The sequence below is a fragment of the Sorex fumeus genome, unplaced genomic scaffold (assembly GCF_029834395.1).
Source record: "Sorex fumeus unplaced genomic scaffold, SorFum_2.1 ptg000009l, whole genome shotgun sequence".
Taxonomy (NCBI): domain Eukaryota; kingdom Metazoa; phylum Chordata; class Mammalia; order Eulipotyphla; family Soricidae; genus Sorex; species Sorex fumeus.
In genome coordinates this window covers 34,372,959-34,397,306 of record NW_026606066.1, presented here as the reverse complement: position 1 = coordinate 34,397,306, position 24,348 = coordinate 34,372,959, and the positions used below count along the sequence as shown (strand labels likewise).

At 36.5% G+C, this 24,348-nt stretch overlaps 1 protein-coding gene across 2 annotated transcripts in view; it reads right to left on the bottom strand.

Annotated features, from left to right (window-relative positions):
* Window positions 1-12,955: 12,955 nt before the first annotated feature.
* The window catches only part of UBE2E3 (ubiquitin conjugating enzyme E2 E3), a 102,374-nt gene continuing 90,981 nt past the window's right edge, over window positions 12,956-24,348 (bottom strand). For both annotated transcript variants that reach the window (XM_056110214.1, XM_056110215.1), the window contains exons 4-6: window positions 18,684-18,816; window positions 14,726-14,873; window positions 12,956-13,595 (exon numbers count right to left, since the gene is read on the bottom strand). In XM_056110214.1, the coding sequence (XP_055966189.1) occupies window positions 13,498-13,595; window positions 14,726-14,873; window positions 18,684-18,816 (379 nt within the window). In that variant the 3' untranslated portion in view covers window positions 12,956-13,497. The remainder of the gene's footprint in view (window positions 13,596-14,725; window positions 14,874-18,683; window positions 18,817-24,348) is intronic.

The window sequence follows — 24,348 nt, the reverse complement described above, 5'->3', positions numbered from 1 at the left end:
CTTTAAATTACTCCATTTTCTTATGCTTGTAGTACAGACAAAGTAGTTATAATGAATGACAAAGATAATCTGAATAATTACACAATGGACAGCAAAAGGGAAATAATACAAGTATTGGGCTCTACATGGGTTCATCAGCTATTGACTGAGTCATCTTGGTCCATTTTGTGGCCCCAGCACTTCGGATTATTCTAGTGTAAACTGTAAAATAAGTATTTGTTTGCTAATTCTTTGGGCATATTATAGCAAGTCAAGCAAGTATTTTGAAATCCTTCAAGGTTCCAAGGTAATGATTTGACTTTAATGTTTTTAATATTACTACAGATATAACTTACTACAAGTAGTACTATTAAAACTTCTCTGTATAATTCTGGTTAAATTTTATAAACAAATTCACCTTTCCAGTGTTCCAAGAATAGGTTTGGTTAGTGCTAACTGGTTTCATTTAGTGGCACACTGACATCTAGTGGAGATTTATGGTGTACTATGGACACCATCCACTCTAAATAGCTCTACAATTCTGATGAGGGCAGAGAAAAGCAAAAGGATCTTTAGGTCATCATGCAAAGTGGCAACTGATACATGTTAAAACCTCCCCATTCTCAGGATGTTAAATAAAGTGATAAGAATTATGTCGGGGCGGGGGACGCTGTAGTGTTGTGATTGTGAAAGGCCCCACAACCACAAAGAAAAATTTGGAATTTAAAGGAGCAAGAATTATTAGGGTTTATATATACTTTGATTCCTATTGTGAATGCCTGTGATTTTGGAGAAGGGGAGAAGGAAGGGAGGTAGATAAGGGAAGGACAGGGGTTAAGTTATTCAGGTTTTCACTATATCCCTCAAATGAACTTTTGCTATGTTTGTGTGTGTTTAGAACTTTATTAAATCCAGAGGGAAAGATCCTTGAAGCTGCTTGAAATATGTGTAAGCTATTTTAAAAAATATCACTCAGCATTCATCAAAAACTTCTCACTTAATAAATACACCATACTTACTTTGGAATAAAAAATATGAAATCTACTAGCCTGGACTTTCACATGACTAGCATCACCAGTCAAGTGTAGCTATTCTCTCTACATTTCTTCAATGGCTCTAAGAAAAAAAACGTAGTGTGGGTGTGGGGAAGTCAATTTGACACCTGTATACTCAAACATTTTTGTTATTGTTTTTTGGACCACACTCAGCAATGCTCAGTTTACTCCTGACCCTGTACTCAGATCATTCCTGCTGACTCCTGCTGGTGCTCAGGAGGCCATAAGGGGTGCTGGATTGAACCAGAGTCAGCTGCGCACCAGGCAAGCCTCTTACCCATTGTATTATCTCACTGGTTCCACTTGAACATGCTTTTAAAATGAAAACTATCCACTACAAAATTGTACGATATTGTACAATTTTACAATTGTACAAAATTGTACAATTTTTTTTAAAAGAAAATTTATATAGCTTTGTGCTGCAGCCTCTGGCTTGGGAGACCACTAGACCCATCTTTTTCTAGAAGGAAAAAAAAAGAAAAAAAGGAGAAAATATCTTACTGTAAACAACTGAAAGAAACCTCAGAAATTAGGAAATATTCATTCCCCCCCCCCCCTCACAAATAATGTATGAGTTTGTTTCCACCACCTCCAATAAACTTCTAACTCAACTTTATTCACTCTTTCATTTGTATCTGGGAATCATATGGCTTGTCTGAAATGGTCAGAAAAAACAAGCTCTTCAATATAAACTCCTAGAAGTCTCATAGAAGCAACAATGCTTAATTACAACGAAACATGCTTAAATATGCATCTGATTCAATGGTGGTGGTGGTGTCAAATTGGAAAGAATAAATACACTTATGTCCTTTTCGGATATTAAACTTCAACTTTCAGAGCACAGAGCCAATAAACAAATACCAACAACAAAATATGGCAACACAACTTATTAGCACAAGCAAAAACAATGTTCTGAAAGTGAAGCTTCATGCTGCACTCAAACATATTATTATCCACATAATAGCAAATGCATTATGTCTTAACTGCATTAAAAAGTCTGTTCAGACACCACATTGACCAATGTTTTGCCACCAATTTTTCCCAACACTACATTTCTGTAGTGTTGTTTTGCTCAATTATACAACTGAGAAAATTCAGGCCCAGAAAAAGAAAAAAATCCCACTTACAGAGCAAGACAGCAAATATGAAATTGAAAGCTAATTTTACAGGCAAGTGGTCAAATTAAACTACTCTGACTCTAGAGTTCAGAATCATAAAAACCCATAAGCCAGCTGAAATATAAATTACAGCAATTACAAAAAAACTACTGATCTCTATGATTCTAACACTAAGTGATAATACAAAAAAAATAAAAGTTATCATCTTTATTTCTTTCAAAAGAAAATATTCAAAATGTCAGAGTAACTCCTCATAATTAGTTTTCATGTGTGTATGTGTTACTTGATACACAATTGGAAATGATGATTTTAAAGACTCTAACTTTAGAGTTAAGGTTAACTATTTCCATTGTGTATCATAAGCAGATTCTACTGATGTTCAGAGAAGATAACGGTGACTGTGGTTATATGTCTGGGCATCAACTCTCCCAAAATACTTTTGGTTTCATTAAGCCAAATATCAACCATACAGGAAGCAGGAACTGAGTCTTCCAGGTATGTGCCAAGTTGTGGATGATAAATCAGAAGCGACTCTTACAAGTATCAGGCCATGGGTATGTCCTCTGAAGCACTTCTACAGATGTGTTCAGAGAACCTATAGCTTGTTTCGTATCATAAAAAGCATCTACAAAACCATTATTTACATAAGCAATGCTAATAATCAATACTAGTATGCCCATCATCGGAAGCCATCAGTTTTTGTGATCTTGGTTTCCCTGGAAATACACAAAAAACAAAGACAAGTCTGACTCACAGAATCCAAGGAAACTTTATTGATCTCTTTATTCTTCCAGCATTATCAGAGCAGGCAATACAGTATTTTTAAACCAAGCTCAAAAGAGTAACCTCTTCCCAAAGATTAAAAAGGAGACGTTTTCTCCTCATTTTTGTACACTCCTCTAAATTAATCACCATTCTTCTCATCACAATCAAGTGCAGAATGAGGGCGCTTTTGCCCTTTCTCTTCATACATTCCCTGGAGCTTTCTTATCTTCTTGAGGGCTTTTGGCATCCTATTTAACAACTTGTGTTCCCAAAAATGACAACCACAGAGTTACAAAATTCCTACCTTCAAGATACAGAAAAAGAAAAAATAATTTTCTAGTTGATCAACACAAAGAAGGTTCTAACAAGTTGCATGTCAAGAATACAGAACAACTAATTTTAAACAACAAAATATAGGGCTTTAGAGAGGCATTCAATGCAATCTTCTGAGAAGGTTCTAATTAAAAAAAATGCAATTTTAGCAAAGTACCTGAAAAAGAAATATTAACCAGGAAAATAAAAGTGGGCAAGGAAAACCAACTTGTGACTTAGAAATGTTTGGCTCCTTTAAACACACTTTGAAAAGCCTCCCTTTTCCTCTTAGAACATCAAACCCCAAGTTTTCTGCCTATGTTTAAATGCAGCCAAATACTTGTTAATCTTACTAGAAACATATCACTATAATGAAAATACAAATAAGCAGTGCCATATGCCAATGATGTATAGTGCTTATCTAGTGACTATGTTACTTGCCTATGCCTGCAATGCAGTTTTATGAAGGTCCTTACATATGGTTAATACATAAGCTAAAACATTTCCAAATATTCAAATCTAGCACACACACAAAAAAGAAGTAGAAAGTTGCCCACTCATCACTGAATTATTCTGGACTGAACAGAAGGCTCAATTTCAGCATTGCCAAATGTTCTTAGGCATAGAAGCAATGTACCATCTGTTTTGAAGTACCAAGCATATCAAATCAGATTTAAAATACCGGTGAGTTTAACAAAGTATCTTAAGCAATCCATTTCCTGCCACTTGAAACTCAACATGGTTAGCTAAAAGGTAACATGCATCAATATTTTGAACTGTTGCTAGTAAAAGAAATTATTAAAATGTCAGAGCACCAAAGAGTTGTAGACCTATGATTAGAAAGTCTTGAGTAAGTCAGGAATAAGGAAGTATTCTCATTGAGTCACTATTACTACATCGCGGAGAAAATATTTTTAAGTGATAGATGAAACTTCTGCCATTGGCAAGAAAGATTGGTATTTCACTACAAAACAAACGCATCTGAAGCTGCTACTGCAATCTATGCTGCTTCAACATGGGGCACACTGATGTCCCGAGAGAAAGCTAGGCATCTATGAAGCTTGGTTTTTATTCCACAGATGGCAGGTAAACACTCACCAGCAAGGTGAGTCCTGATAGTTTACTCTGAGAACATTACAGTGGTGTGAAAAAGAGACTGGTCTTATAAGGACCGGAAGATAATTTAGAAGCCCCTTTTCCACCTACCCCCTCACACCCCCAGAGATAAAGGGAAGCAAGAGCTAGAATAAAAGGAAAGAACTAAATCAAAGAAAGAAAGTACTAAATCAAAACATGAAATCCTTTGAATTCAAAATAAAAGACAAACTGTGTGTCATAATTCTAAAAACTATTGTTATAATTAGTCATCCCCCATTTCTTAGTGCTCACATAATTTAAATATCAATGTGATTAAATGTATCGTAATTATAGCAAAGACACAAATCAGCAACTCAATCAAGAAAAGTTATTACTGAACTTTTGACACTTAAGGCAAAATTAAGTAGTGTCAGAGTTGGCCTAACTAAATTTCCATGATTATAAGCCAAAGAAGCTATGTCTCAATCATTCCTATAAGTCGTGGAATGTGGGAAGCTTAGTCAAATAAAGGGAAAGGGATGTGCCACAGAAGATGTGAGCCCAAAAAGAAAACTGATTGTTGTACCAGTTCTCTGGGAGGGCGGGGGCTGGGGAGTGAGAACTGCTTTCAATTTTCTTGAACACTTCTGTAAGGTGTGGGTGGCCCAGAGCCTGGAGTCCTATGATCAAAAGGGTGACAAAAGTCGTAACAGGAACCATGTCACTATATCCTCTGGACTACAGAGTTAAACCTGGTCTAAATGTTGAATTTTCTAAAACTATCAGAATGGGCCAGAAACTTGACAAGCATCCTCAGCTAGCCAGCTGAGAGAACAGGATCATCCACCTACAATCTAATGCCCTTGAACAGCTCTCTTCCTGACAAGACTACAAGACCCATAGGAAACCTAAACTCTTTTGTTTCAAGCACTTAAACTTCCACGAAACAAATTCTCTTATGCAAACTTAAAAGTCTGAGTAAATTCTGCAATATAAGAAAACAAATGTTTTCTTTAAGAAAATATTAAGGTGATCAAGATTTGAACAATTACTAAACTTGATAACAAAAAGGAACTATCCCAGATGTTACAGGAATTTTAATTACTTGCTCATATGAAATAAAAGTCTTATCTAATACTTGCTCATCATGAAATAAAAATCTTGTCTAAATAGATAGTTCACTTACTCATTCATCTTTTTCCTCAATAAGTGACTTCTCTCCTGAGCACAGAAGAGTAACAAAGAGATGCAAGGTTTTGTGCCCCCTCATTCCTTTTAGACAGTAACTACTTCCTATTTCATAGAAGAGAAGCAGTCAGTGCATCCCAGATCATATGTACCCTGGACTGTCCCATTATTCCCTGCCTGTTTTCTGGTCAACTATGGAGTTCCCAGAAAAGTGTAGCCACCTCCTTGCACCTGATAACCAACTGGATGCTAGATCTTACCAATTCATGCCTATTGAGGAAAATTCAAGCATACTTTTAAGAGTTAGATACTATATTTTCTTGGAGCTCCTAGTCTAGTCAGTTGTCAAGTGCAGCGGAGAGCTTTGAAAACACCCTCAAAAAATGGTGTAGCAGATGATTTTTCTCTAGGACACTCCTCCCTCTTACATTACCCAATCGCCCCTCTGTACTTAAATTTTTCCCATAAATAAATAAACACAATAAACACATTTCTATTAAAAAAAAGCTTCAACTACATCTCATTTTTTTACTACAATGTTTTAGAAAAATATTTCATTATTCTTGGTGCCTACTCTTATAACTATACTAATGCCATCTAAGTTGAAGTCACCTGTATTCACTTCCTAATCTGTTATATCCCTACTTTCCTGCCTCACTTAAAGTTACTTTCCCCAGCAATAAAATTCTAATAAATTTATGTCATATGCTACTGATCTTTGGACATAATAATCCTCCAGTAGCTTCCATTCTTAATCGAGATATCATGCAATAATCAAGATACCATTCTTAATCAAGATACCTTACAATAAATAGCCTACCCGACCCCGTTAGATCTGTCCAGCTGTCTCATCCTTGGCTTTCCCCTACACCCTATCTTCTAGTTGTTCACTCTGATCTAACTTTCCTGGGCCTCTGTTTGTTGCATGTTTCAAGTATACTCTTATCAGATCATTTCACTGACTGCTGTTTCCACTTAAGACTATCATTCTCCCATGTAAATTATTCCTCACCATATTTAGCACACACTTTTAACCTTTTTTCTTTTTCTCTCCTTGCTCTGGAAATCCAGTATTATAAAGACATAAATTTTCACATGCCTTATCCACTGTGTAATATGTAAGACAGTGTTTGCCAGAATTCACAACTAACTTATTCAGTAAATGAAACAAAAGGAAGCCCTGATTTCTAGGGGTTTGTGATCAATTTTAAAAGATAACAACAAATTATTTAAAAAATTAAAAAGGAAATACATTATCTTGCATGACCTTTACCATTTGAGAGTTAAATGCTCAGGGAAAGAGTACAGCAGGCAGTTAAACAAATGACACTTCAGATAAGGGAGCCAATGATACATTTACATGGAGCCTAATCCCTCATTCTCCTTTTCTAATAATTCATTACTCATCTTCTTTGCTTTGAAGATGAAATTATAAATGATCAGGTAAAGATTAGTCAGAAATACTCCCATCTCAGCCACTAGGGCTTTTTTAAATTAAGACTCCTTGCAGACTTATCTTGAAATAGGATTTTCTCATGGACCCCAGCATCACTTAATGTCCTACATATTTCTGTACAGATTTTCCTTTATCGAAACCTATGGTCTGAGCTGGACCTGGGAACAATAAGCAGCAAACATACCTGGGCCTGCTCAGCTGACACACAAAATACTCAAGTTCTACCCATTAGTAAAATCAGATAAACTATTGAAATTACACTACTAGAATTGGGGAACTTTTTGCCAGTCACCTGTCAATCATACCCATTCCATAGAATAACATGAAGCAAATAAAGAAATCAATAAAAAATTTTTTGAAGTTTTTAAAATCTCATGTCATTTTCCTTTCTCATGGAAACTATAAGTGGGAAAAAATAAGAAAGTTTAGATCACATTTTATTAAGTAACTTCCAGCGCTCAAGGACTTCTATAGAAGTTCTATACCAGCTCATTTTCCCTAGAGCATTTCTCAAAACTTTTAAGTCATCACACTTTTCAATTAAAAATTTCCTAAGAGTATTATAACTAGATTAATGTTTGTCTTTTTTTCTTTTCTTTTCCAATTTTATTGAGAAATAATTAACATACATCACTGTGTAAATTTAAGGCATACAGCATGACAGTTTGATTTACAAATGCTATGATTACCTAATAGATTTAGCTAACACTCTATCTTTTCATACACATACAAAAAAAGGAAAAGAAAAAAGGAAAAAAATATTTCTTTTGTAATTATTCTTAGGATTTATTCTTTTCAGTTAACCTACATACTGTACACCAGTGTTAGCTATAGCCATCATGTTGTATGTTAAACCAAGATATTTAATTTGGTGCTTATTTTTAAACCAGTAGAGAAAATTTAAAAAAATCAACTGAATAAGGTAATAATGATAATGAGAAATTATGCAAATATTGTCAGAAAACTTTTTGGTATAATTAGGGAATTTCAAAGTTACAATCCATTCTCCATTTTAAACAAGTAGACAGTAAGTAGATGGTACAAACAGCCCATTGCTACCTCACATATTTCAAGTTAACAGGAAAAGAAAGACCTAGCACCTACTATATACAATGCACTGTATCAGTAGGGAATTAAAGACACATGACCTGTGGATAAAGTAATGGAGAAGACTTACATCCATGATGTAAGTTATCCAGCAAACATGCATAATGTCAGACATGGGATCAGACAAAGTGACAAGTATAGATATTATTTTCCAAAAGCATAGTACTTAAAAACATGTGTAGGGTTTTAAATTGCATATTATAAAATGCCAAAATGTAGACTACAGATATCATGTAATATGAGAAACAAAGTATAATTACTTTAAAAGCATTAATAACATGTTTAATATGATAGAGATTGATACAATTCAACAATTTTTAACATTTTCACAGCTAAATCAGTAGGGACATCTGTTCAATTTCTCAAAGGAAATGAATATATATTAATGAAGATGTGCTCTCTTTTGCTAAGAAGAGAAAAATTTATCTGGACAAGAAAATAGTATTTAAGAATGTGACAATGTATTCATCTCTCTATGCAAGTGCTCGAAATAATCTTCCAATTGAAGCACTCAAAATTTGTAAACTTGCAAAAGACATTAACTAAAAGGTTATAGCCCAATAACCCTCTAGTTCCCCTCCAAGAAAGTAACAGGAAGGAGGAAGGAAAGACCTAAAAAGGGCACATGGCTTGCTGTTGGCACATGGAAATACACTCATGCTTGGATTTCTTTATTTCTGAAGTCAGTGCTGTCTCAGAAAAAAACTCAAAGACCAAAAAGTCCATAAAAAGGAGACAAGTGGAGAAGCTTCACCAAAGGAATAGGCTTGAGATATTGGGGAAAATAGCTTTTAACAGCCTATGTAGGCAGACTTGTATAAATACCTTTAATCTCATACACACTTTAAATTAATCTAACTCTACCTCACTGGCAAGATCTAGACTTGTTGAACAATTCTTTTGGCTAATCCACATTTCTATTTATTTTTGAACACACCCAGGGTTAGGCACAAGAGCACTATTGCCTAATCTTAATCAAATCACTTTCTCACACTTAATACTGATAAAAGATGTTTACACAGCTTTTATGCTTCAGAACAGGTAATTTAATCCCTTTTCTTTCCCTTCCAGCTTCGAAACTTAGGTTCTTAATGTTTGGACTTACTTATTAGAATACCGTCACTTAAATATGACTTGGGCTTTTAGTTTATGAGCTAATGGAACAAAATGAGTGGCAGAGATGTGGCACACTAAAGAAAGACACTGCTGAAATCTGGAATATTCCTTCAGAGTTTCTGACTTTAATGGATATCAGAGTGAAAAAGGGAAAGTGAGGCTAGGTTTGACAATACGAGGGGTAATCTCTTTCTAATTAAAAAGGTAGATTCTAATTAAAAAGATAATTAGAAAGAATCAATCTCTAATTAAAAAAGTTCAACACTATCAATAGAAGAAATGCAGTCTAAGATCTATTGCCCATGTAACACTTTGTAACTTTTTTTGAAGAATTATGAGTCTACTGTATAGAAACAATCCATTACACACTATTAGGGCATACATTTCAGTCACTGAAGAATTTTACAAATAAAATGACAAAATGCTTACAAAAATTGTTTCAAATATGTCTCATCTAAAGTTTAAGAATTTTAGATGTTGCTTGAAAAATGTACTAATCTGAAACAGATTTGTGTTTTCCATTTCCAAAGAGTATTTTAATATCATTGAATAATTTACCTATCGTAGAATCATCTCAGCCTCAACATTATTTTCAAATGGTTTCATAACACCACTGAAGCTTGATATTAAGCCCTAATTATCCAAAGACCACAATGTGAACATTAACTAAAATTTTGTTAATATGCAGCATTATCATGACAACATAAGTTAATACCTGCACTCACGGGACTGAAGTTAACTTAAATTTTATACTACAATCAACCTTGCGTTGTTCTAGGAATGTAACTTGACAAGTTAGTGCACAGCTGATTCTAAGTAAACACACCACCCAAGTTTCTATTAGGAAGAGCATATAAATGAATCAATTCAAACTATAAGTGTCAGCAGAATCTTATGATTATTTAAGACTTTCTGGATAAAAAAAAATTCTGAAAAACTTAATGTCTAGCTAGATCAGTGGTTTTCAACTATTAGTTCAGACTGTTGCACTCTGCAGAAATTGCTGCCAGTCTGTAAAGTTACTGTTGCTTAACTAAGTGTTTTCAATCTCTGGTCTGATGAACACCAGTACTTGTTTGCAGGTATAAAACGTTGAAAATCACTGCTTCCAGTGTTTCTCATCGGGGCCATATGGCCCCCTGAGGGCCCGCAGGATATTTCTAAATGGTGACAAATGGGGTGGGGGGAGCAAGAGGTTAGATGAAGGGGCATGAGATTAGAGGGCCAATCAATAGACTGAAAAAGGGCAAAGGGGACCTTGGCCAAAAAATTAGACTGACACTGATCTAGATATCCAATACATTTTATTGTTTTGAAAAAAAAAAAGATAGCTATTAAATACTTGGCATGCTTACCAATTCTCTGTATGGTTGTACTATTCATGGTTAAACAAATTTAAAATAGCATCATTTAATCTCATTTTCTAAATTAAAAAAAAAGGAAACCAGTGGATATTAAAAGAAGTCTTTGTTAACTAAGAAAGATAAATAAGCATACCTCACACCTACTGGCATTAACAGCCTTGTATTTTGCAAGGTGCCATCTGAGATGTTAAAATAAAGGATTTATTAAAATTTAAATGTGTACTATAGCTTATAAAGTAATCTTCAGAATTTATCAATTTATCATATCCATTTTTACATATATACAAAGATATTCAATGTTAACTGTCTATGTTACAAACAAAAACTCAGCCTAATAGTAAAACAACTGGACCACATAACCATACTGCACAGGCTATGTATTCTGGGGCAAGTTAACCTCTCTCTGTATCAGTTCACCCTGTCAACTGAGAGTGCTCAGAATATCTCCTCTCCTAAGATCTTTAGGGGATATTAAATGAGATAAGGCACATCAGTGACTAAACGGTGCCTGACATGTATTGGTGCACTGCGTAGATCCTCTGAGGACATAGGATCATAATCAGGATACTCTAAGTTCAATCAGAACTTAAGAGCGCTGCATGGTGACTGACACTCTAGAATACTTAAAAAGTTACATTTGGATTTCACATGTAATGGGTCAGGCTTCTAAAATACCATAATTTACATCTACAGTAAAATTTTATGAAAGAATGAGAGGCCTATTTATAGTATTCAGAGATCAGTTACCTATGAAAACTGGGAAGCTGTACAGTTTTTTAGAAATAGAGAATAAGATTATTTTTAAGCCCAAATGTTAAAGGAATTTAATATTAGGAAATAAAATGGTGATTGTTATTTTTCAGTCCATCTGAAACTGTAGCCTGTTCCCTGAAAGAGAAAGCAGAATAAGCATAAAAAAATTTTTTACAATATTCAAGTTCTTGAGTTTGACAATTGGGAAATACTCAAATTTAACTCTTGTTTTACATATGCATAATCTGTAATTCAAAGCTGTTAAAGTGTCTTATTCAAGGCCACAAAGGTAGTTTGTAGAAGGGACACATCATCCCCTAAAATCCAGCTATTCAGTGTGATGAAAGCTTTTCTAGCACCAAGAGAAGTTTCACTGCATGGGATAGACTATAATGTTGAAGGTGGGGAAAGACAACTTTCTACAACTCACCTACATAGAAATCTTGATACATAAAAGGTCCCCAGTCTCATCACATCAGCTTGAAGTCCTTTAAGAGATTTAGTGCTGCTAAAATAGGTAAGGCTCAGATTCTCATAAACCTGAACCTGAATTCTTCAAAATACTACCTTTTTGTTACCTGAATTCTTCAAAATACTACCTTTATGTTTGATGTTCTAATATGGTAAGTTGGTGTTGGGGAGGAAGGATTAAGTGGAAAACAGATCTAAAAGTACAATTTTATATTTTTATCCTCATTTAAAACCTAGATTGACAAAGAGTAGGAGTTCATCATTCTTTCTTAATGACTAAAGATGCAATCATCCATGCTCTACTATATCATCTTGAAGCAATATATTTTGTGCTAATTATCCCATCGTGTAAATTTTAAGATGATACTCCATTTCCATATCTGGAACTATAAGAAAGAGCTGCCCCATATTCCACAACCTTGATTACATGACCCAAGAATTATCTCAACAAGTAGAAAGTCATAGGGGTGGAAGTATAAAGGGGAGAAGCACGTATTTATACTATTTACCAAATCTGAATATTGCAAAGATTCTAAATCTTATTAATAATTATTTTAAATAATAATTATTAAAAAATTCAGCCAACAAAACATTTACAGTCTGGTATATTTTCTCAATTCACAAATAACACATCTTCACACTAAGCATAAGTAACATTGCAGCTTCAGGGCAGACAAGAATTTTGTATGTTTAATTCTGCCTCCAACAGTATCTACTAGCCAAATGCTGCAATAGGAATGGCACACCATTGAAAGTTCAAAACCAGGATTAGAAGTTAAAAATGCACCAAAGACATACACTAGCTACCAGATGAAAAGTATTAGATAGTATTGTCCTTTGCAGGACAGAAACCCCCAATTTAGAAATGATTCATAAAATACCAGACTCCTGAACAAGCTAGACTTTCATATTACTGTTAGTAATATAAAGAAGTCCTATTATCTTATAATAAATCTTTTGTGTTTTTTTCAGACCAATGGTTTAAAAATCCAGTTTTACATATTTAAATTCATCATCTCACTGCTTAAAGAAAAAAAAAACACATTTAAAAGGATTTTTAAATGTTTCAATTTAATACTTCATTTATTTGTACTAGTCCTTAGTAGTCAAATCTCCATATCCATCTTTTTTCATCAACAATCATCTCAGACACACTTTCTAACAAGACTGACTTAAAATATTACGACAGGAAACTATGCCTTCAGGAGCATGTTTATTGTGTTTGAGATGATACATCAGGTGCTCTCTGAGCTACAAAGGGTAAAGGAAATCCTCTCATTACAAACTGACAAAGGTAAAAGGTAGAACATTTTTCACAACAGCATGAACCACATACTCAGAAATAGATCTGGGTTTAATACAAATGACATAATTCCTAGCCATCTACAGCTACTTTTATAACTTCATACAGATAATGAATTAGGCTAAAATGCACTATAATATTTGGTAGACTTCAGGACCAGTATCCTTAGTACATCACAAAATACATTTTGATATCCCAAAGAAGCAAGACTTGCAAGTAGGCATTTTAAACATAACTAATCTACAGCTACAAAGTTCTACTCTTGATAGCCATTTACCTTTTGGGGGGATTCTCCCAGTCTCCAAAGGATAAAAGCAGAGAGTAGAATCAGTATAACATATACACAGAAGTCCGTATTGTAAAGGCTATAAAGATTTGCAGCACAGTGAGAAGATGTCTTCTGCTCCTTCACACTGCATACAAATTATGTGAATTATGTTGCGTATCTCTTGGTCCACTGTCTGGCTATCCTGTCATGTTCTGCTCTGTTGGTCAAATACTGAGTGGCTATGCTTCCAACCAGAGGATCCGCTGCAAAAATGGAAAGATATTAAAAAATACTACATGTCTTAGAGATATAAATAACTAAAATGTGTAATTTTTAAATAGTGGCACAATTTATAATAAGATGTAACTTAAAATGAAGTAGTCTTCATATTGTATGATCCTAATCATTAAAAATTATCCTTATTTTCATTAACTTCTGAATTTTTTTCCATAAAGGTAAAATATGTACACATACAATAATTTTGAAGTTTGTCAAATGACAACCAGTAAAAAGTAAACCCCTCTTATTTTGTGATTCTAACTACTCAGCAGTTTCTCTCCTTGGCAAAGGGAACAAAACAATGTGATATTTCTAATCAGAGAAATTAAATAATTTACAAGTTTTTAGATTACTATCATGTGTAAGTATTTATTTGTTTGCTTTTCAGTCCAGCCGGCAATGCTCATGGATCACTCCTGGTTCTGTACTCAGGGATCACTCCTGGCAGTGCTAGGGAAACCATATGGAATACCAGGGATCAAACCTGGATTGGCCACATGCAAGGTAGTGCCTTACCTGCTGGATTATCTCTCTAGCCCCAGAACATGAATTTTTTTCCAGCATTTTTCATTTTTTATCATACCTAATTAAAAGACCTTTTCCTGTGGGAGTTGCCTCATTCTCTTTAAGGCCATCATTACTAAGATGTTGCCTTAAAGCACATGCTACCATGATAGGAAAAAGAAAGGGATATTTTAAGGGCCTAGACTGATAATACAGTGATAAGGCACTTGCCTTGCATATGGATTCGATCCCTGGCATCGCATCTGGTCCCCGACATCCCTCAGGGAGTAATTCCTGAGCATAGAGCCAAGAGTAACTCCCGAGTGTTGCCAAGTGTAACAAGGAATGAAGGAAGGAAGGAAGGAAGGAAGGAAGAGAGGGAGGGAGGGAGGGAGGGAGGGAGGGAAATCCTAGACATTGCTTTGTTCCTTTCTTCAGTGGTCTGTCGAGTCACATAATTTTTACTACAGTAAATCCATTAACAATAGTAACAGAACTCTTCTTTCCCAGCAACATTTACTTCTCAAGCTACATTCAATCTAACCAAGAGAAACCAAGGTTTTTTGTTTTCAGTCTTACAGTCTTACTGTATATATAAAGATTTGCTTACCAGGGTTGCAGTCTGTCAAAAGAGAACAAATCGAGAGCAAAACCTTTGAAATAGTCAAAGCAGGACTCCAGTTGTCTTTAAGGATGTCCAGACAGATGACTCCCTGACTGTTGATATTGCAGTGATAGATTCTGGTACGGAAAGTAACCTAAGGCAGTCACATCAGAAATAGAACAAAATGATGTTTTATTATTAACTTAATTTCTAACCAGCAAAAATGAAAGGTAATCTATCATAGATGGTACAAAATAGCAAACTGTAACTGAAATTAAAGTCTTATGTTGATTTAAACAATACAATGAAATGTTTCACTTGATTCCACTAAATGTTTATTTTTATCAGTGTATTTACCTGTGTAAATACATGTGTACACACAAAGACACATTTAAAGTAAAAAAAAAGGGGAGGGGGAGAACATTACCAGTTTACACCAAAGGTAGAGGAACTGGTGTAGAATTTTTTAAAACATAAAACAAAAATTCCATTAGTTATCAATAGACATCAATATTAATGCTATTAAGTTCTTGCCATGGGTCAGAAAATAATGGAGAAAAATTTAGAATATGGTTGGTAAAACCATTTATTGTCCTTCCATTTTCAGTCTTTCATTTTCACAACTGGCTTACTATCTGTTAGACTAAAGCATCAAAACAAGCAACTCAAGCTATCAAAATCAAGAATATTGATATATGCCTAAGATTTTGAAAAATAAGAATAAATCACAGGAATAAACAGTGGTTAAGTATCACTAATATTCACTAGATGGTTGGCTCTTAATCTGAAACTACAAAGGAAAAAAAGGCAATTACTAATATCTCAACTAACTACAAGTACACAATGATTTCTAAGTTGAGTCCAGAAAGTTTATTTAAAAGCCCTCAATAGCATATTTCTAACAAGGATGCATGGTTAAAAATAAGAAATAAATCACTGGTTTTGTAGTGACAGGAGAGAGAAACTATCACCTCTAGAACATCTCTTTCCATACCAATATACACAAGGTATATACGAATACAGGAATTAAAAAATGTAGTTATTTCAACTGAAAGTAAATACTAGGTTTAGGAATCTTGAAATACTTACTAGATTTCAAAAACTATAAAAAAATGTAGCTCATATTGCTTACAAGTTGATATGAAAATATACTGCATACTAGGTTAAATAAAATGTATTCATTAAAAGTGTCAGTATTTCCTCTATACCTTCCTAAATGTAGTTACAGAAAATCAAAAATTGTTTAAGTTAAATGCAAACCTTGTATAATTTTCCTAGCATACAGTAGAGTGTTCTAGAACATACAAACTAATCAGTGAGTTTCAAGAGAAGAAAATCAGATTTAATTCTTCAAGAAGTTCAATATATTATCTAAACATCAAAAAAGATATATGTGTTAAGTACCAAGTTAATAACAGAAAACTTATTTTTCACTATACTAAAGATCTCTCAGGTAATAATGAATTGAGAGCTGAGAAGATAATGCAGGGATGATGTTTGATCCCCTGGACAATTTGACTTCATAAGCACTGTGGGGTGCAGCTCTGTGGGCACCTGAGCACCCCATCTGTGGGCCCTACACACTGCATCACCAATCTAGTTATAGCAGGGAGTAGAGCTCGGCCCACGAAGTAAAAAAAGGAAGGAAGGAGGGCGATCAGCAAAAAGAGTAAAATATAGAACACTGAGATTTCAGCAAAATATTAGTACGCAAAAGGTCAGAAACATAGTGTATCTAGTCAGGGCATCTGTCTTGCATGCAGCCGATGCAGATTCAATGCCAGTCACTAACGTCCCCTGAGCCCACCAGGAGTGACCTTTGAACACAGAGCCAGGACTAAATCCTGGACACCTCCAGGTGTGCCCCACTCCAAATACGCTACAGTAAATCTGTCCAAATATTTTTGGTAAATCTAATACCTGCAGTTTGAAACTGTTAGTTACCATCTTCCATTAAAAGATAGTGAGAGGGGCTAGAGATGTAGTTCAGTGGGCAGGGTGCTTGCCCTGCATGCGACTGACCTGGGTTCAATCCTGGGCACCTCATAGGGTTCCCTGAGTTCTGTCAGGAGTGATCCCTGAGCAGAGCTGGGAGTAAGTGCTGAGCATTCCCAGGCCTTAAAAATAAAATAAACCTTGCATACTTTTTAGTTGCTTATTTTGCTCCCCTGTTAAAACCTATGGCAATATGCAAAATAAGGCACTTAGACATAAGTGCCACTGTTAACAATTACAGCCAGAAACTATTTTGCTGTTGTTTCCTTAAACAGAGATTACTACTGAATTGTGTCCTTTTGAATGTGAATACAATTAATGGTATTATTAATGTAAGGATCTGCCTGAGGATTTGTCCCTTTCACTGATCTAATGGACAGCCTCTAAATACCTGGGGGCATTAAATAAGACAAACTCTTAAGTGCAGAGATCTTACTCATGGGACTATACAGCAAATAGCTGTGGTTGAAGAATATACACCTCTGAGGGGAGAAACTTCAGTATCTGTAATTCAAGGTAAGTAACACTAGGTGGAACTGTTGCTAACTTCCTAAATTTAACAGAGCTTCTATTTTTTTTTTAAATTGAATCACTGTGAGATACAGTTACAAAACTTTCATATTTGAGCTTCAGTGATACAATGATCAAACACCTATCCCTCCACCAGTGCACATTTTCCACCACCAATGTCCCCAGTATTAATCCCCCCGTCCCCTTCCAGCTATCCCCCTGCCTCTAGACAGACAACTTCCCCCATACTCACTCTCTCTCCTTTTGGACATTATGTTTGCAATATAGATACTGAGAGGCTATCATGTTTAGTCCTTTATCTACTTTCAGCACACATCTCCCATCACAAAATGATTCTTCCAACCCTCATTGACTTAGTGATCCCCTCTCTAACAAAATGAACCATACCCCACCCCCCCCAACCCTTGGAGTGCTAGTATAGGCAGTCATTTCATACATTTTAAATGGTACAGAACTCTACTGAAAAGAAAAACATTCACTATAAGAACATGCTTTCTCCTGCTATGTCAAGCTTCTGCAACTGGAGTCTACTTACATTCAGATTTCATGGTTTCACCTGTTGATTACAGCAGGGTTTCTCAACCTTTATCCAACTGTAGTCAGTTCCCTACTGGTACTGTTTTCTTCTGTGATCTCCCCATCCTACCAGCTGGAGCCTAGTCTCAAGTCATGGACTTCTAAATGCACCCCACCCCACATCCTGGAATACCCTGGAGATACAAATGGCCCTGGACTGAGAAAAAGTGCACTAGACTATAAAAAGGAGAAAACTATTCAAGTAATTGTTATGCTTAAGTTTTGCAAAATAATTGCCAGGCACAACTCACCCCTTTTGTTATTCATCTAATTCTTATTCAGAGATAAAGAGGCACTTTCAGTTCCCACTACTAACTGCATTCTCCTCTTCTTCACAATGTTTTTCTAAAACTCTCCCCATTGCAGATTAAGTATGTAGAACAAAATTACAGTTTGTTAACCTCATTTTCAAAAGCTATAAAATGATTCTTTTATTCTTGCTTTAGAGTAAAAACAGGCAGTGTGTTGGCTCTGTATTCAGGAATCACACTTGGCAGGACTGGGGGACTAACAGGTGTCAGGGATCAAATAGGAGTCCACTACATGGAAAGCAAGTACCTTACTGCTGTACTGTTTCTCCAGGCCCAGTGGCATTTTTTAGGAACGCCATTAGGATATTTTACCCATTCAATAAATCAAACTGACATGGCTTTCACAAAATAATCAAAGTAACAAGCTTATATTTACAATTAACAACCCCTCTTCAAATCAATCTGGAAAAAAAACATGCATTCATTTTGTTACAGTTTATGAGTTTTCATACATCAGTCCATGAAAATAAGTTAAAAATCATTACATTAAAACACTTAACCTCTACAATAATCTTGGGAGGAGAAAAATGTTAAAAAATGTAGATTCTTACCTTTGGTGGTTTGAACGGATAATCAGATGAAAACGTGATATCCAGAAAAAATACACCACCTTCATATACAGAACCAGGTGGACCAAGTATAGTTGATCTCCATTCATAAATGTTATCTCCTTTAGGCCCAGCACTATTTAAAAGAAATGTAAGGAATGCATGTTAACATCTTAAACCAATCAAAACGTAAAAGGAAAATCAGCAAACCAGAGTAAGAGGTAAGTATACAAGAAATAAACCCCAAGGTCTGCTTTCAAGTTTATATAAGGTGCTTTGAAAATATCTCAACTTCAATTCTTACAGAAAAATTGCAAGAACAAAGAACATATATGCAACATTATTCAGAATGTACTTCTGTTAGCATTTTGCCGCGTTTTCTTACACCTCTTCTTCTACCACACAGGACTTTTACTGAGCCATTGAGAGCAATTTCAATACATATCTCTGGATCCCCACAAATGCCTGAGAGTACATTTCCTAAAACAACCTTCAATAAATATAGCTCTAACTTCAGTGGATAATCAATGCAAAACTTTAACCTAGTTTGCAATGTAACATCATCAACCCACACAATTAACATAATTAAAATGTTTAATTTTTCTCTAGATACATGATCTAATCTTGGATTTATCTATGTTCTGTGTGCAATCTCCTTTAACCAGGAGCTTTTGGGGCCTTGGGGCTATTTTTGAAAAACAGAGTTCTTCTCTTTTTGCTTTTTTAAATTTGGAGGCCATACCCGAAAATGCTTAAGGGTCACTCCTGGCAGTACTGAGGGACTACATAGGGTGTCAGTGATTAAAACAAGGTCAGTCACATGTACAGTTTTCTCTTCTACTTAGATGCTCACCATTTTTAACTTGCCAGATGTTCCCCTGTGATGATATGCAAATAAGGTATAGGATACACGTGATGCTATGTTCTTCTCAGGGCATCACATCTGACAGGACATGTAATTCACTAGTCCCTAACTGGTGATGCTCCAATTTCCCTAATGCTTACGCTCTTTACCCTACAACTTATAAGTCACTTTAAAATCATGCAAATGTATTATTGTTAATCAAGATCACTCCCAGATTTAAAATATACTTGTGATTCTTAGATCAACTAAACTTTTTTATACTCATGGAAAAACTGTAATTTTTATTTTTTTTTTGGAGAGGTGGGCTTGGGGTCATATTTGGCTGTGGTCAGGGCTTACTTCTGGCAGCCCTCAGTGAACCATGGGTTGCAAGGGATCGAACCGTGCCAGTGACTTGCAAATCAAGCGCCATAACTGCTGTACTACCTCTCCAGTCTGTACTACATCTCCAGTCCCCAAATTGTAATTTTCAATTCTAGCATGTCCTCCATATATAACATCTGTCCCCTGTACCCTCTCTACTCCTTCTTCTAAGTATATCAGTAATGCACTAAGGATTCCGAGGTCCCCCTAATCCCTACAAAGATCTGTAATTCATTCCTGTCTTTATTTTGAAGCTCAAGTCATCCCAATTTGATTAGTAGGAGCCCCCTACACAATGACCCCTATTAACACTGTGATAGGCTATCACCATTTTAAGAAGCACTTTCTTACTTATGACATAATGAGATGTTTCAGTCAGCCAGCAATGGAAATCAGTCATTCCTTCAAGACTTGGTTCCTTTAGGAGGGAATGTTTGCAAACTAAGACCTGAGGGCTCAGGAACATTGCACTGTTCTCAACATTACTTTATTTGTAAAGTATAAACAGTACTGGGTTAGAATGCATGCCCTGCAGTTGTCTGATCGCAGGCACCTCAAAGTCCCTTCCCCAGCAACTCAGGGTATAGCCATGAAGGTCCCTCAATGCCACTAGGAAAGCTTCTGAGGCCCCCAAATACTACTGAGGTGGCCCTGGCAGACCCTACCACAACAGGCCCTGAACAGTACCACCCCGAGTATATAAGCCATCACCCCAAACCTCAGAATAGATGTGATTGCCTCAGGCCTCATATATACAAGTTAGGAGCACCCCAGAACTGACCCCCCTCTGCCCAAGACAATTCTAAAAGACTCCAAATCTTATTATTTATTGGTAATGCATAGCCAGTATTCCTTAAACACTCTTCAAATTTACCTGATTCACTTCCACTTTTACATCACAAGTTATCCTGATTTTCTGAACAAATATACATATAAAGCTTTTTTTTTTAAAAGTGATCATTAGTGTAGAAATAAATGGTCTGTATGATTTACGGTAAGTGCAAGGGCGGAGGGATAACAAGAGGCTGGAGTGCATGATTTGCGGGGAGCAGGTCAGGTTGGGTCCCAGGTAGTAAGTGATCTACTGAGCTCCAGCAAGAACAATTTCTGAGCAACTCACCAGAAGCAGTCCCAGAGCAAATAAAGCTCAGATCAATCAACCGTATTAGTTGGCTATTCAGGCATGGTTATGATGATGTAACCATCTTATTATTCTGTAAACAATAAACTGTGAACTGTAAATACACGCTCTAAATTAGTTCACATAAGAAAGATGTAGACCTACATCCCACGGCCGCCATGTGAACACTGGCCTAACCTCACAACTATATCAGAAGAGATACAAGCCAAGCTGCTAAAACCCACGGGTACACCAGTCTTCAGACTGAAAACAGTGCGGTGCCCCTGGGAAGGGAACAACCGAAGTGCTGGCTCTGCTAAAGCCCCCAAAGCCAGCTACACTCACGCTCCATAGCCACAGCCGTGCAAAAGGCCCAAATCTACTGCTTCAGGACTAATCCCTACAGAGATGCCAAGCTGACAAAAATTCCAGACACATTGGTTTTCAGGCTGAAAACTAAAAAGGTTTTTTTGGAGAAAGTTCAGGCAGCCTTCCTCTCACTCCTACCGCCAGAAGCCCCAGCAGCCATACCTACAGCCACCACAAGCAATGGCCTATGCTCAGCTACATGACAGATCTTGAGAGATACAAGCCAAGCCAAGCATCTGAATCCCATCGGCCCAGCTCTACAGATCCTGGAGTTCCCGAAGTACATGACCTTGCCACACCTCCAAATTCCATAATTCACAATACTGACAGGCCAGTAAGAGCACACCACATCAGATGGAAAAGCAGCACGAAAGCAACTGAACTCCATTATCAAGCACAGAAGGCCCAACTAGCAACGAACAGCTTAGGAAACCCTCAATGACTTTAACAACCTCATTGCAGATACACAAGTTCACCTTTTCTTTTAACGGAAGCATTTTTCGACAGCCATTTTGTTGTAACAAGCAACAAAATAAGTTACTTTGTGCCTGCTAAGGGGACAGGCTTGTTGTTGGATGGGTTGAAAATGGGGAAAATAGAGGATGCAAGGTTACAATAGTGATGAGATTGGTGTTGGAACACTGAATGTCTGAAATAACTGTATTATAAGTAAGTAAAGTAAAGGCCCTCCCATTGATCGTCGATTTGCTCGAGCGGGCCCAGTAACGTCTCCGTTGGAGACTTTGCTGGAGCGATAGCACAGCAGTAGGACATTTGCCTTTCACGCAGCCAATATGGCCGACCCGAGTTCGATTCCTCCGCCCCTCTCGGAGAGCCCGGCAAGCTACCGAGAGTATCTCGCCCACGCGGCAGAGCCTGGCAAGCTCCCCGTGACGTATTTGATATGCCAAACACAGTAACTGTATTATAAAGAATTTAAAACTCTGTAAATGACAGTGCTCAAATAAAGTTAAAATAAAAGTTTTACACAATGATGTAGAAGCTGAATGGTAAAATCAAAATGTCTATGTCTCATAACTTTTAAAGCATATACATATGCACAACAGAATCTATTCTGACTTATTATAAGAAAATATTTTTGAAAATAAGTACTTTATATGTTATAGTGACAGAAATGAATTCTAGTAACGGTTCATCCTGTTATTATTTGAGAATCAGGTATATTCCCTAAGAGAATTTTCTTAAATGCAATTGAGAAAATAAAAAACTTTTATTCGGTTTTCCCCCTGCAAGCGACAGTTCCTTTATTAAAAATCACATTTCCATTTCTGATAAGTGATTAGACCTAAAAACTATTGACAAAAACAATAGATTTATCTATCTGTGATAAAATTCCCTATAAGCAGCTGCTTAAAAAACTGGGTGGTGGGAAGGCCTGTTTGTTTTCAGTCCACAACCAGTCGAGCTCAGGGTTTTTACTCTTGGAGAGGGCTGGAGATTGAGCCTGGGTCTGCTGCAGGCAGATAAGCTCCTTACATAATTTTTCATCTCTCCAGCCAACTTGCTTTTATTGTTCACAACCAACATTATTTTACTTAAGAACAGCACAAGGATTCCTATCATAGCAAAATCATTTTCTTCAATATTTATTCAATAGCAACTGTCATTACAAGTCATTATTATAACGACTACCCTTTGCAAGCATTGCAAGTTATCCTCTAGAGAAGAAGCTCCCAAATTTATATGGTTTATTACCTCTTTTCAAAAAATAAAAGAAAATAAGTCGCTTAGCACTACACTAACGGACAGAAACCCACTACCACACACCCTTGGATGTTACCAGTGTACCTCAGGAGAGAGCATCACCTACTCTAGGGCTGTTTCAAATGCTGAATTCAATAATGCATCCATTTCATTTTTTTAAACAATACTTTTAAGCACAAGTTTTACATTCTCTGCTACTGTCAAATGGAAAAGTTTAAAATATGTTCCATTTCCTTTTAATCCCTAAGCAAAAAAAAATACAAGTCCTATTACAAATTAAGTAATAATAGGGGCTGGAGCGATAGCACAGCGGTAGGGCGTTTGCCTTGCACGCAGCCAACATGGCCGACCCGAGTTCGATCCCTCTGCCCCTCTCGGAGAGCCTGGCAAGCTACCGAGGGTATCTCGCCCGTATGGCAGAGCCTGGCAAGCTCCCCGTGACGTATTCGACATGCCAAACACAGTAACAACAAAGTCTCCAATGGCGACGTTACTGGGCCCTCTCGAGCAAACTGATGAACAACGGGAGGGCCTTTACCTTTACCTTTAATAGGGGCTGGAGCAATAGCACAGCAGAGACTGAGGATTGAGCCTGGGTCGGCTACACAGCAGGTATGGTGTTTGCCTTGCACGCCAACAAACTTGGTTTGACTCCCAGCATCCCATATGGTCCCAGGAGCACCACCAGGAGTAATTCCTGAGTGCAGAGTCAGGAGTAACTCCTGTGCATCTCTGGGTGTGACCCAAAAAGTAAAAAAAAAAAAAAAAAGAATCTGTGGGGGGTTTGGGTGGGGGTGGGGTTTGTCAACAACTAGCAGTGCTCAGGGCTTACTCTTGCCTCTGTGCTCAAGGATCACTCACAGTAATGCTCAGGGGGACAGCACATATATAATGTAAGGGATTAAACACAGACCGACAGCATGCAAGGCAAATACCCTACCCACTGAAGTATCTCGTCCCTAAAAATGAAGTAATTTCAAGGAAAAATAACAATAACTTAAATAGTTGCTAAAACATGAAATTTATGACATAACAGAGATGACTCCATTTTTTAAAAAATTTTATTGAATCACCATGAGATAGTTACAAGCATTCATGTTTGGGTTATATAATCACACAATGATCAAACACCCATCCCTCTACCAGTGCACATTCCCCACCACCAATATCCCTGGTATACCCCCCCTTTCCCACCCTCCCCCTGCCTCCATGGCAGACATGATTCC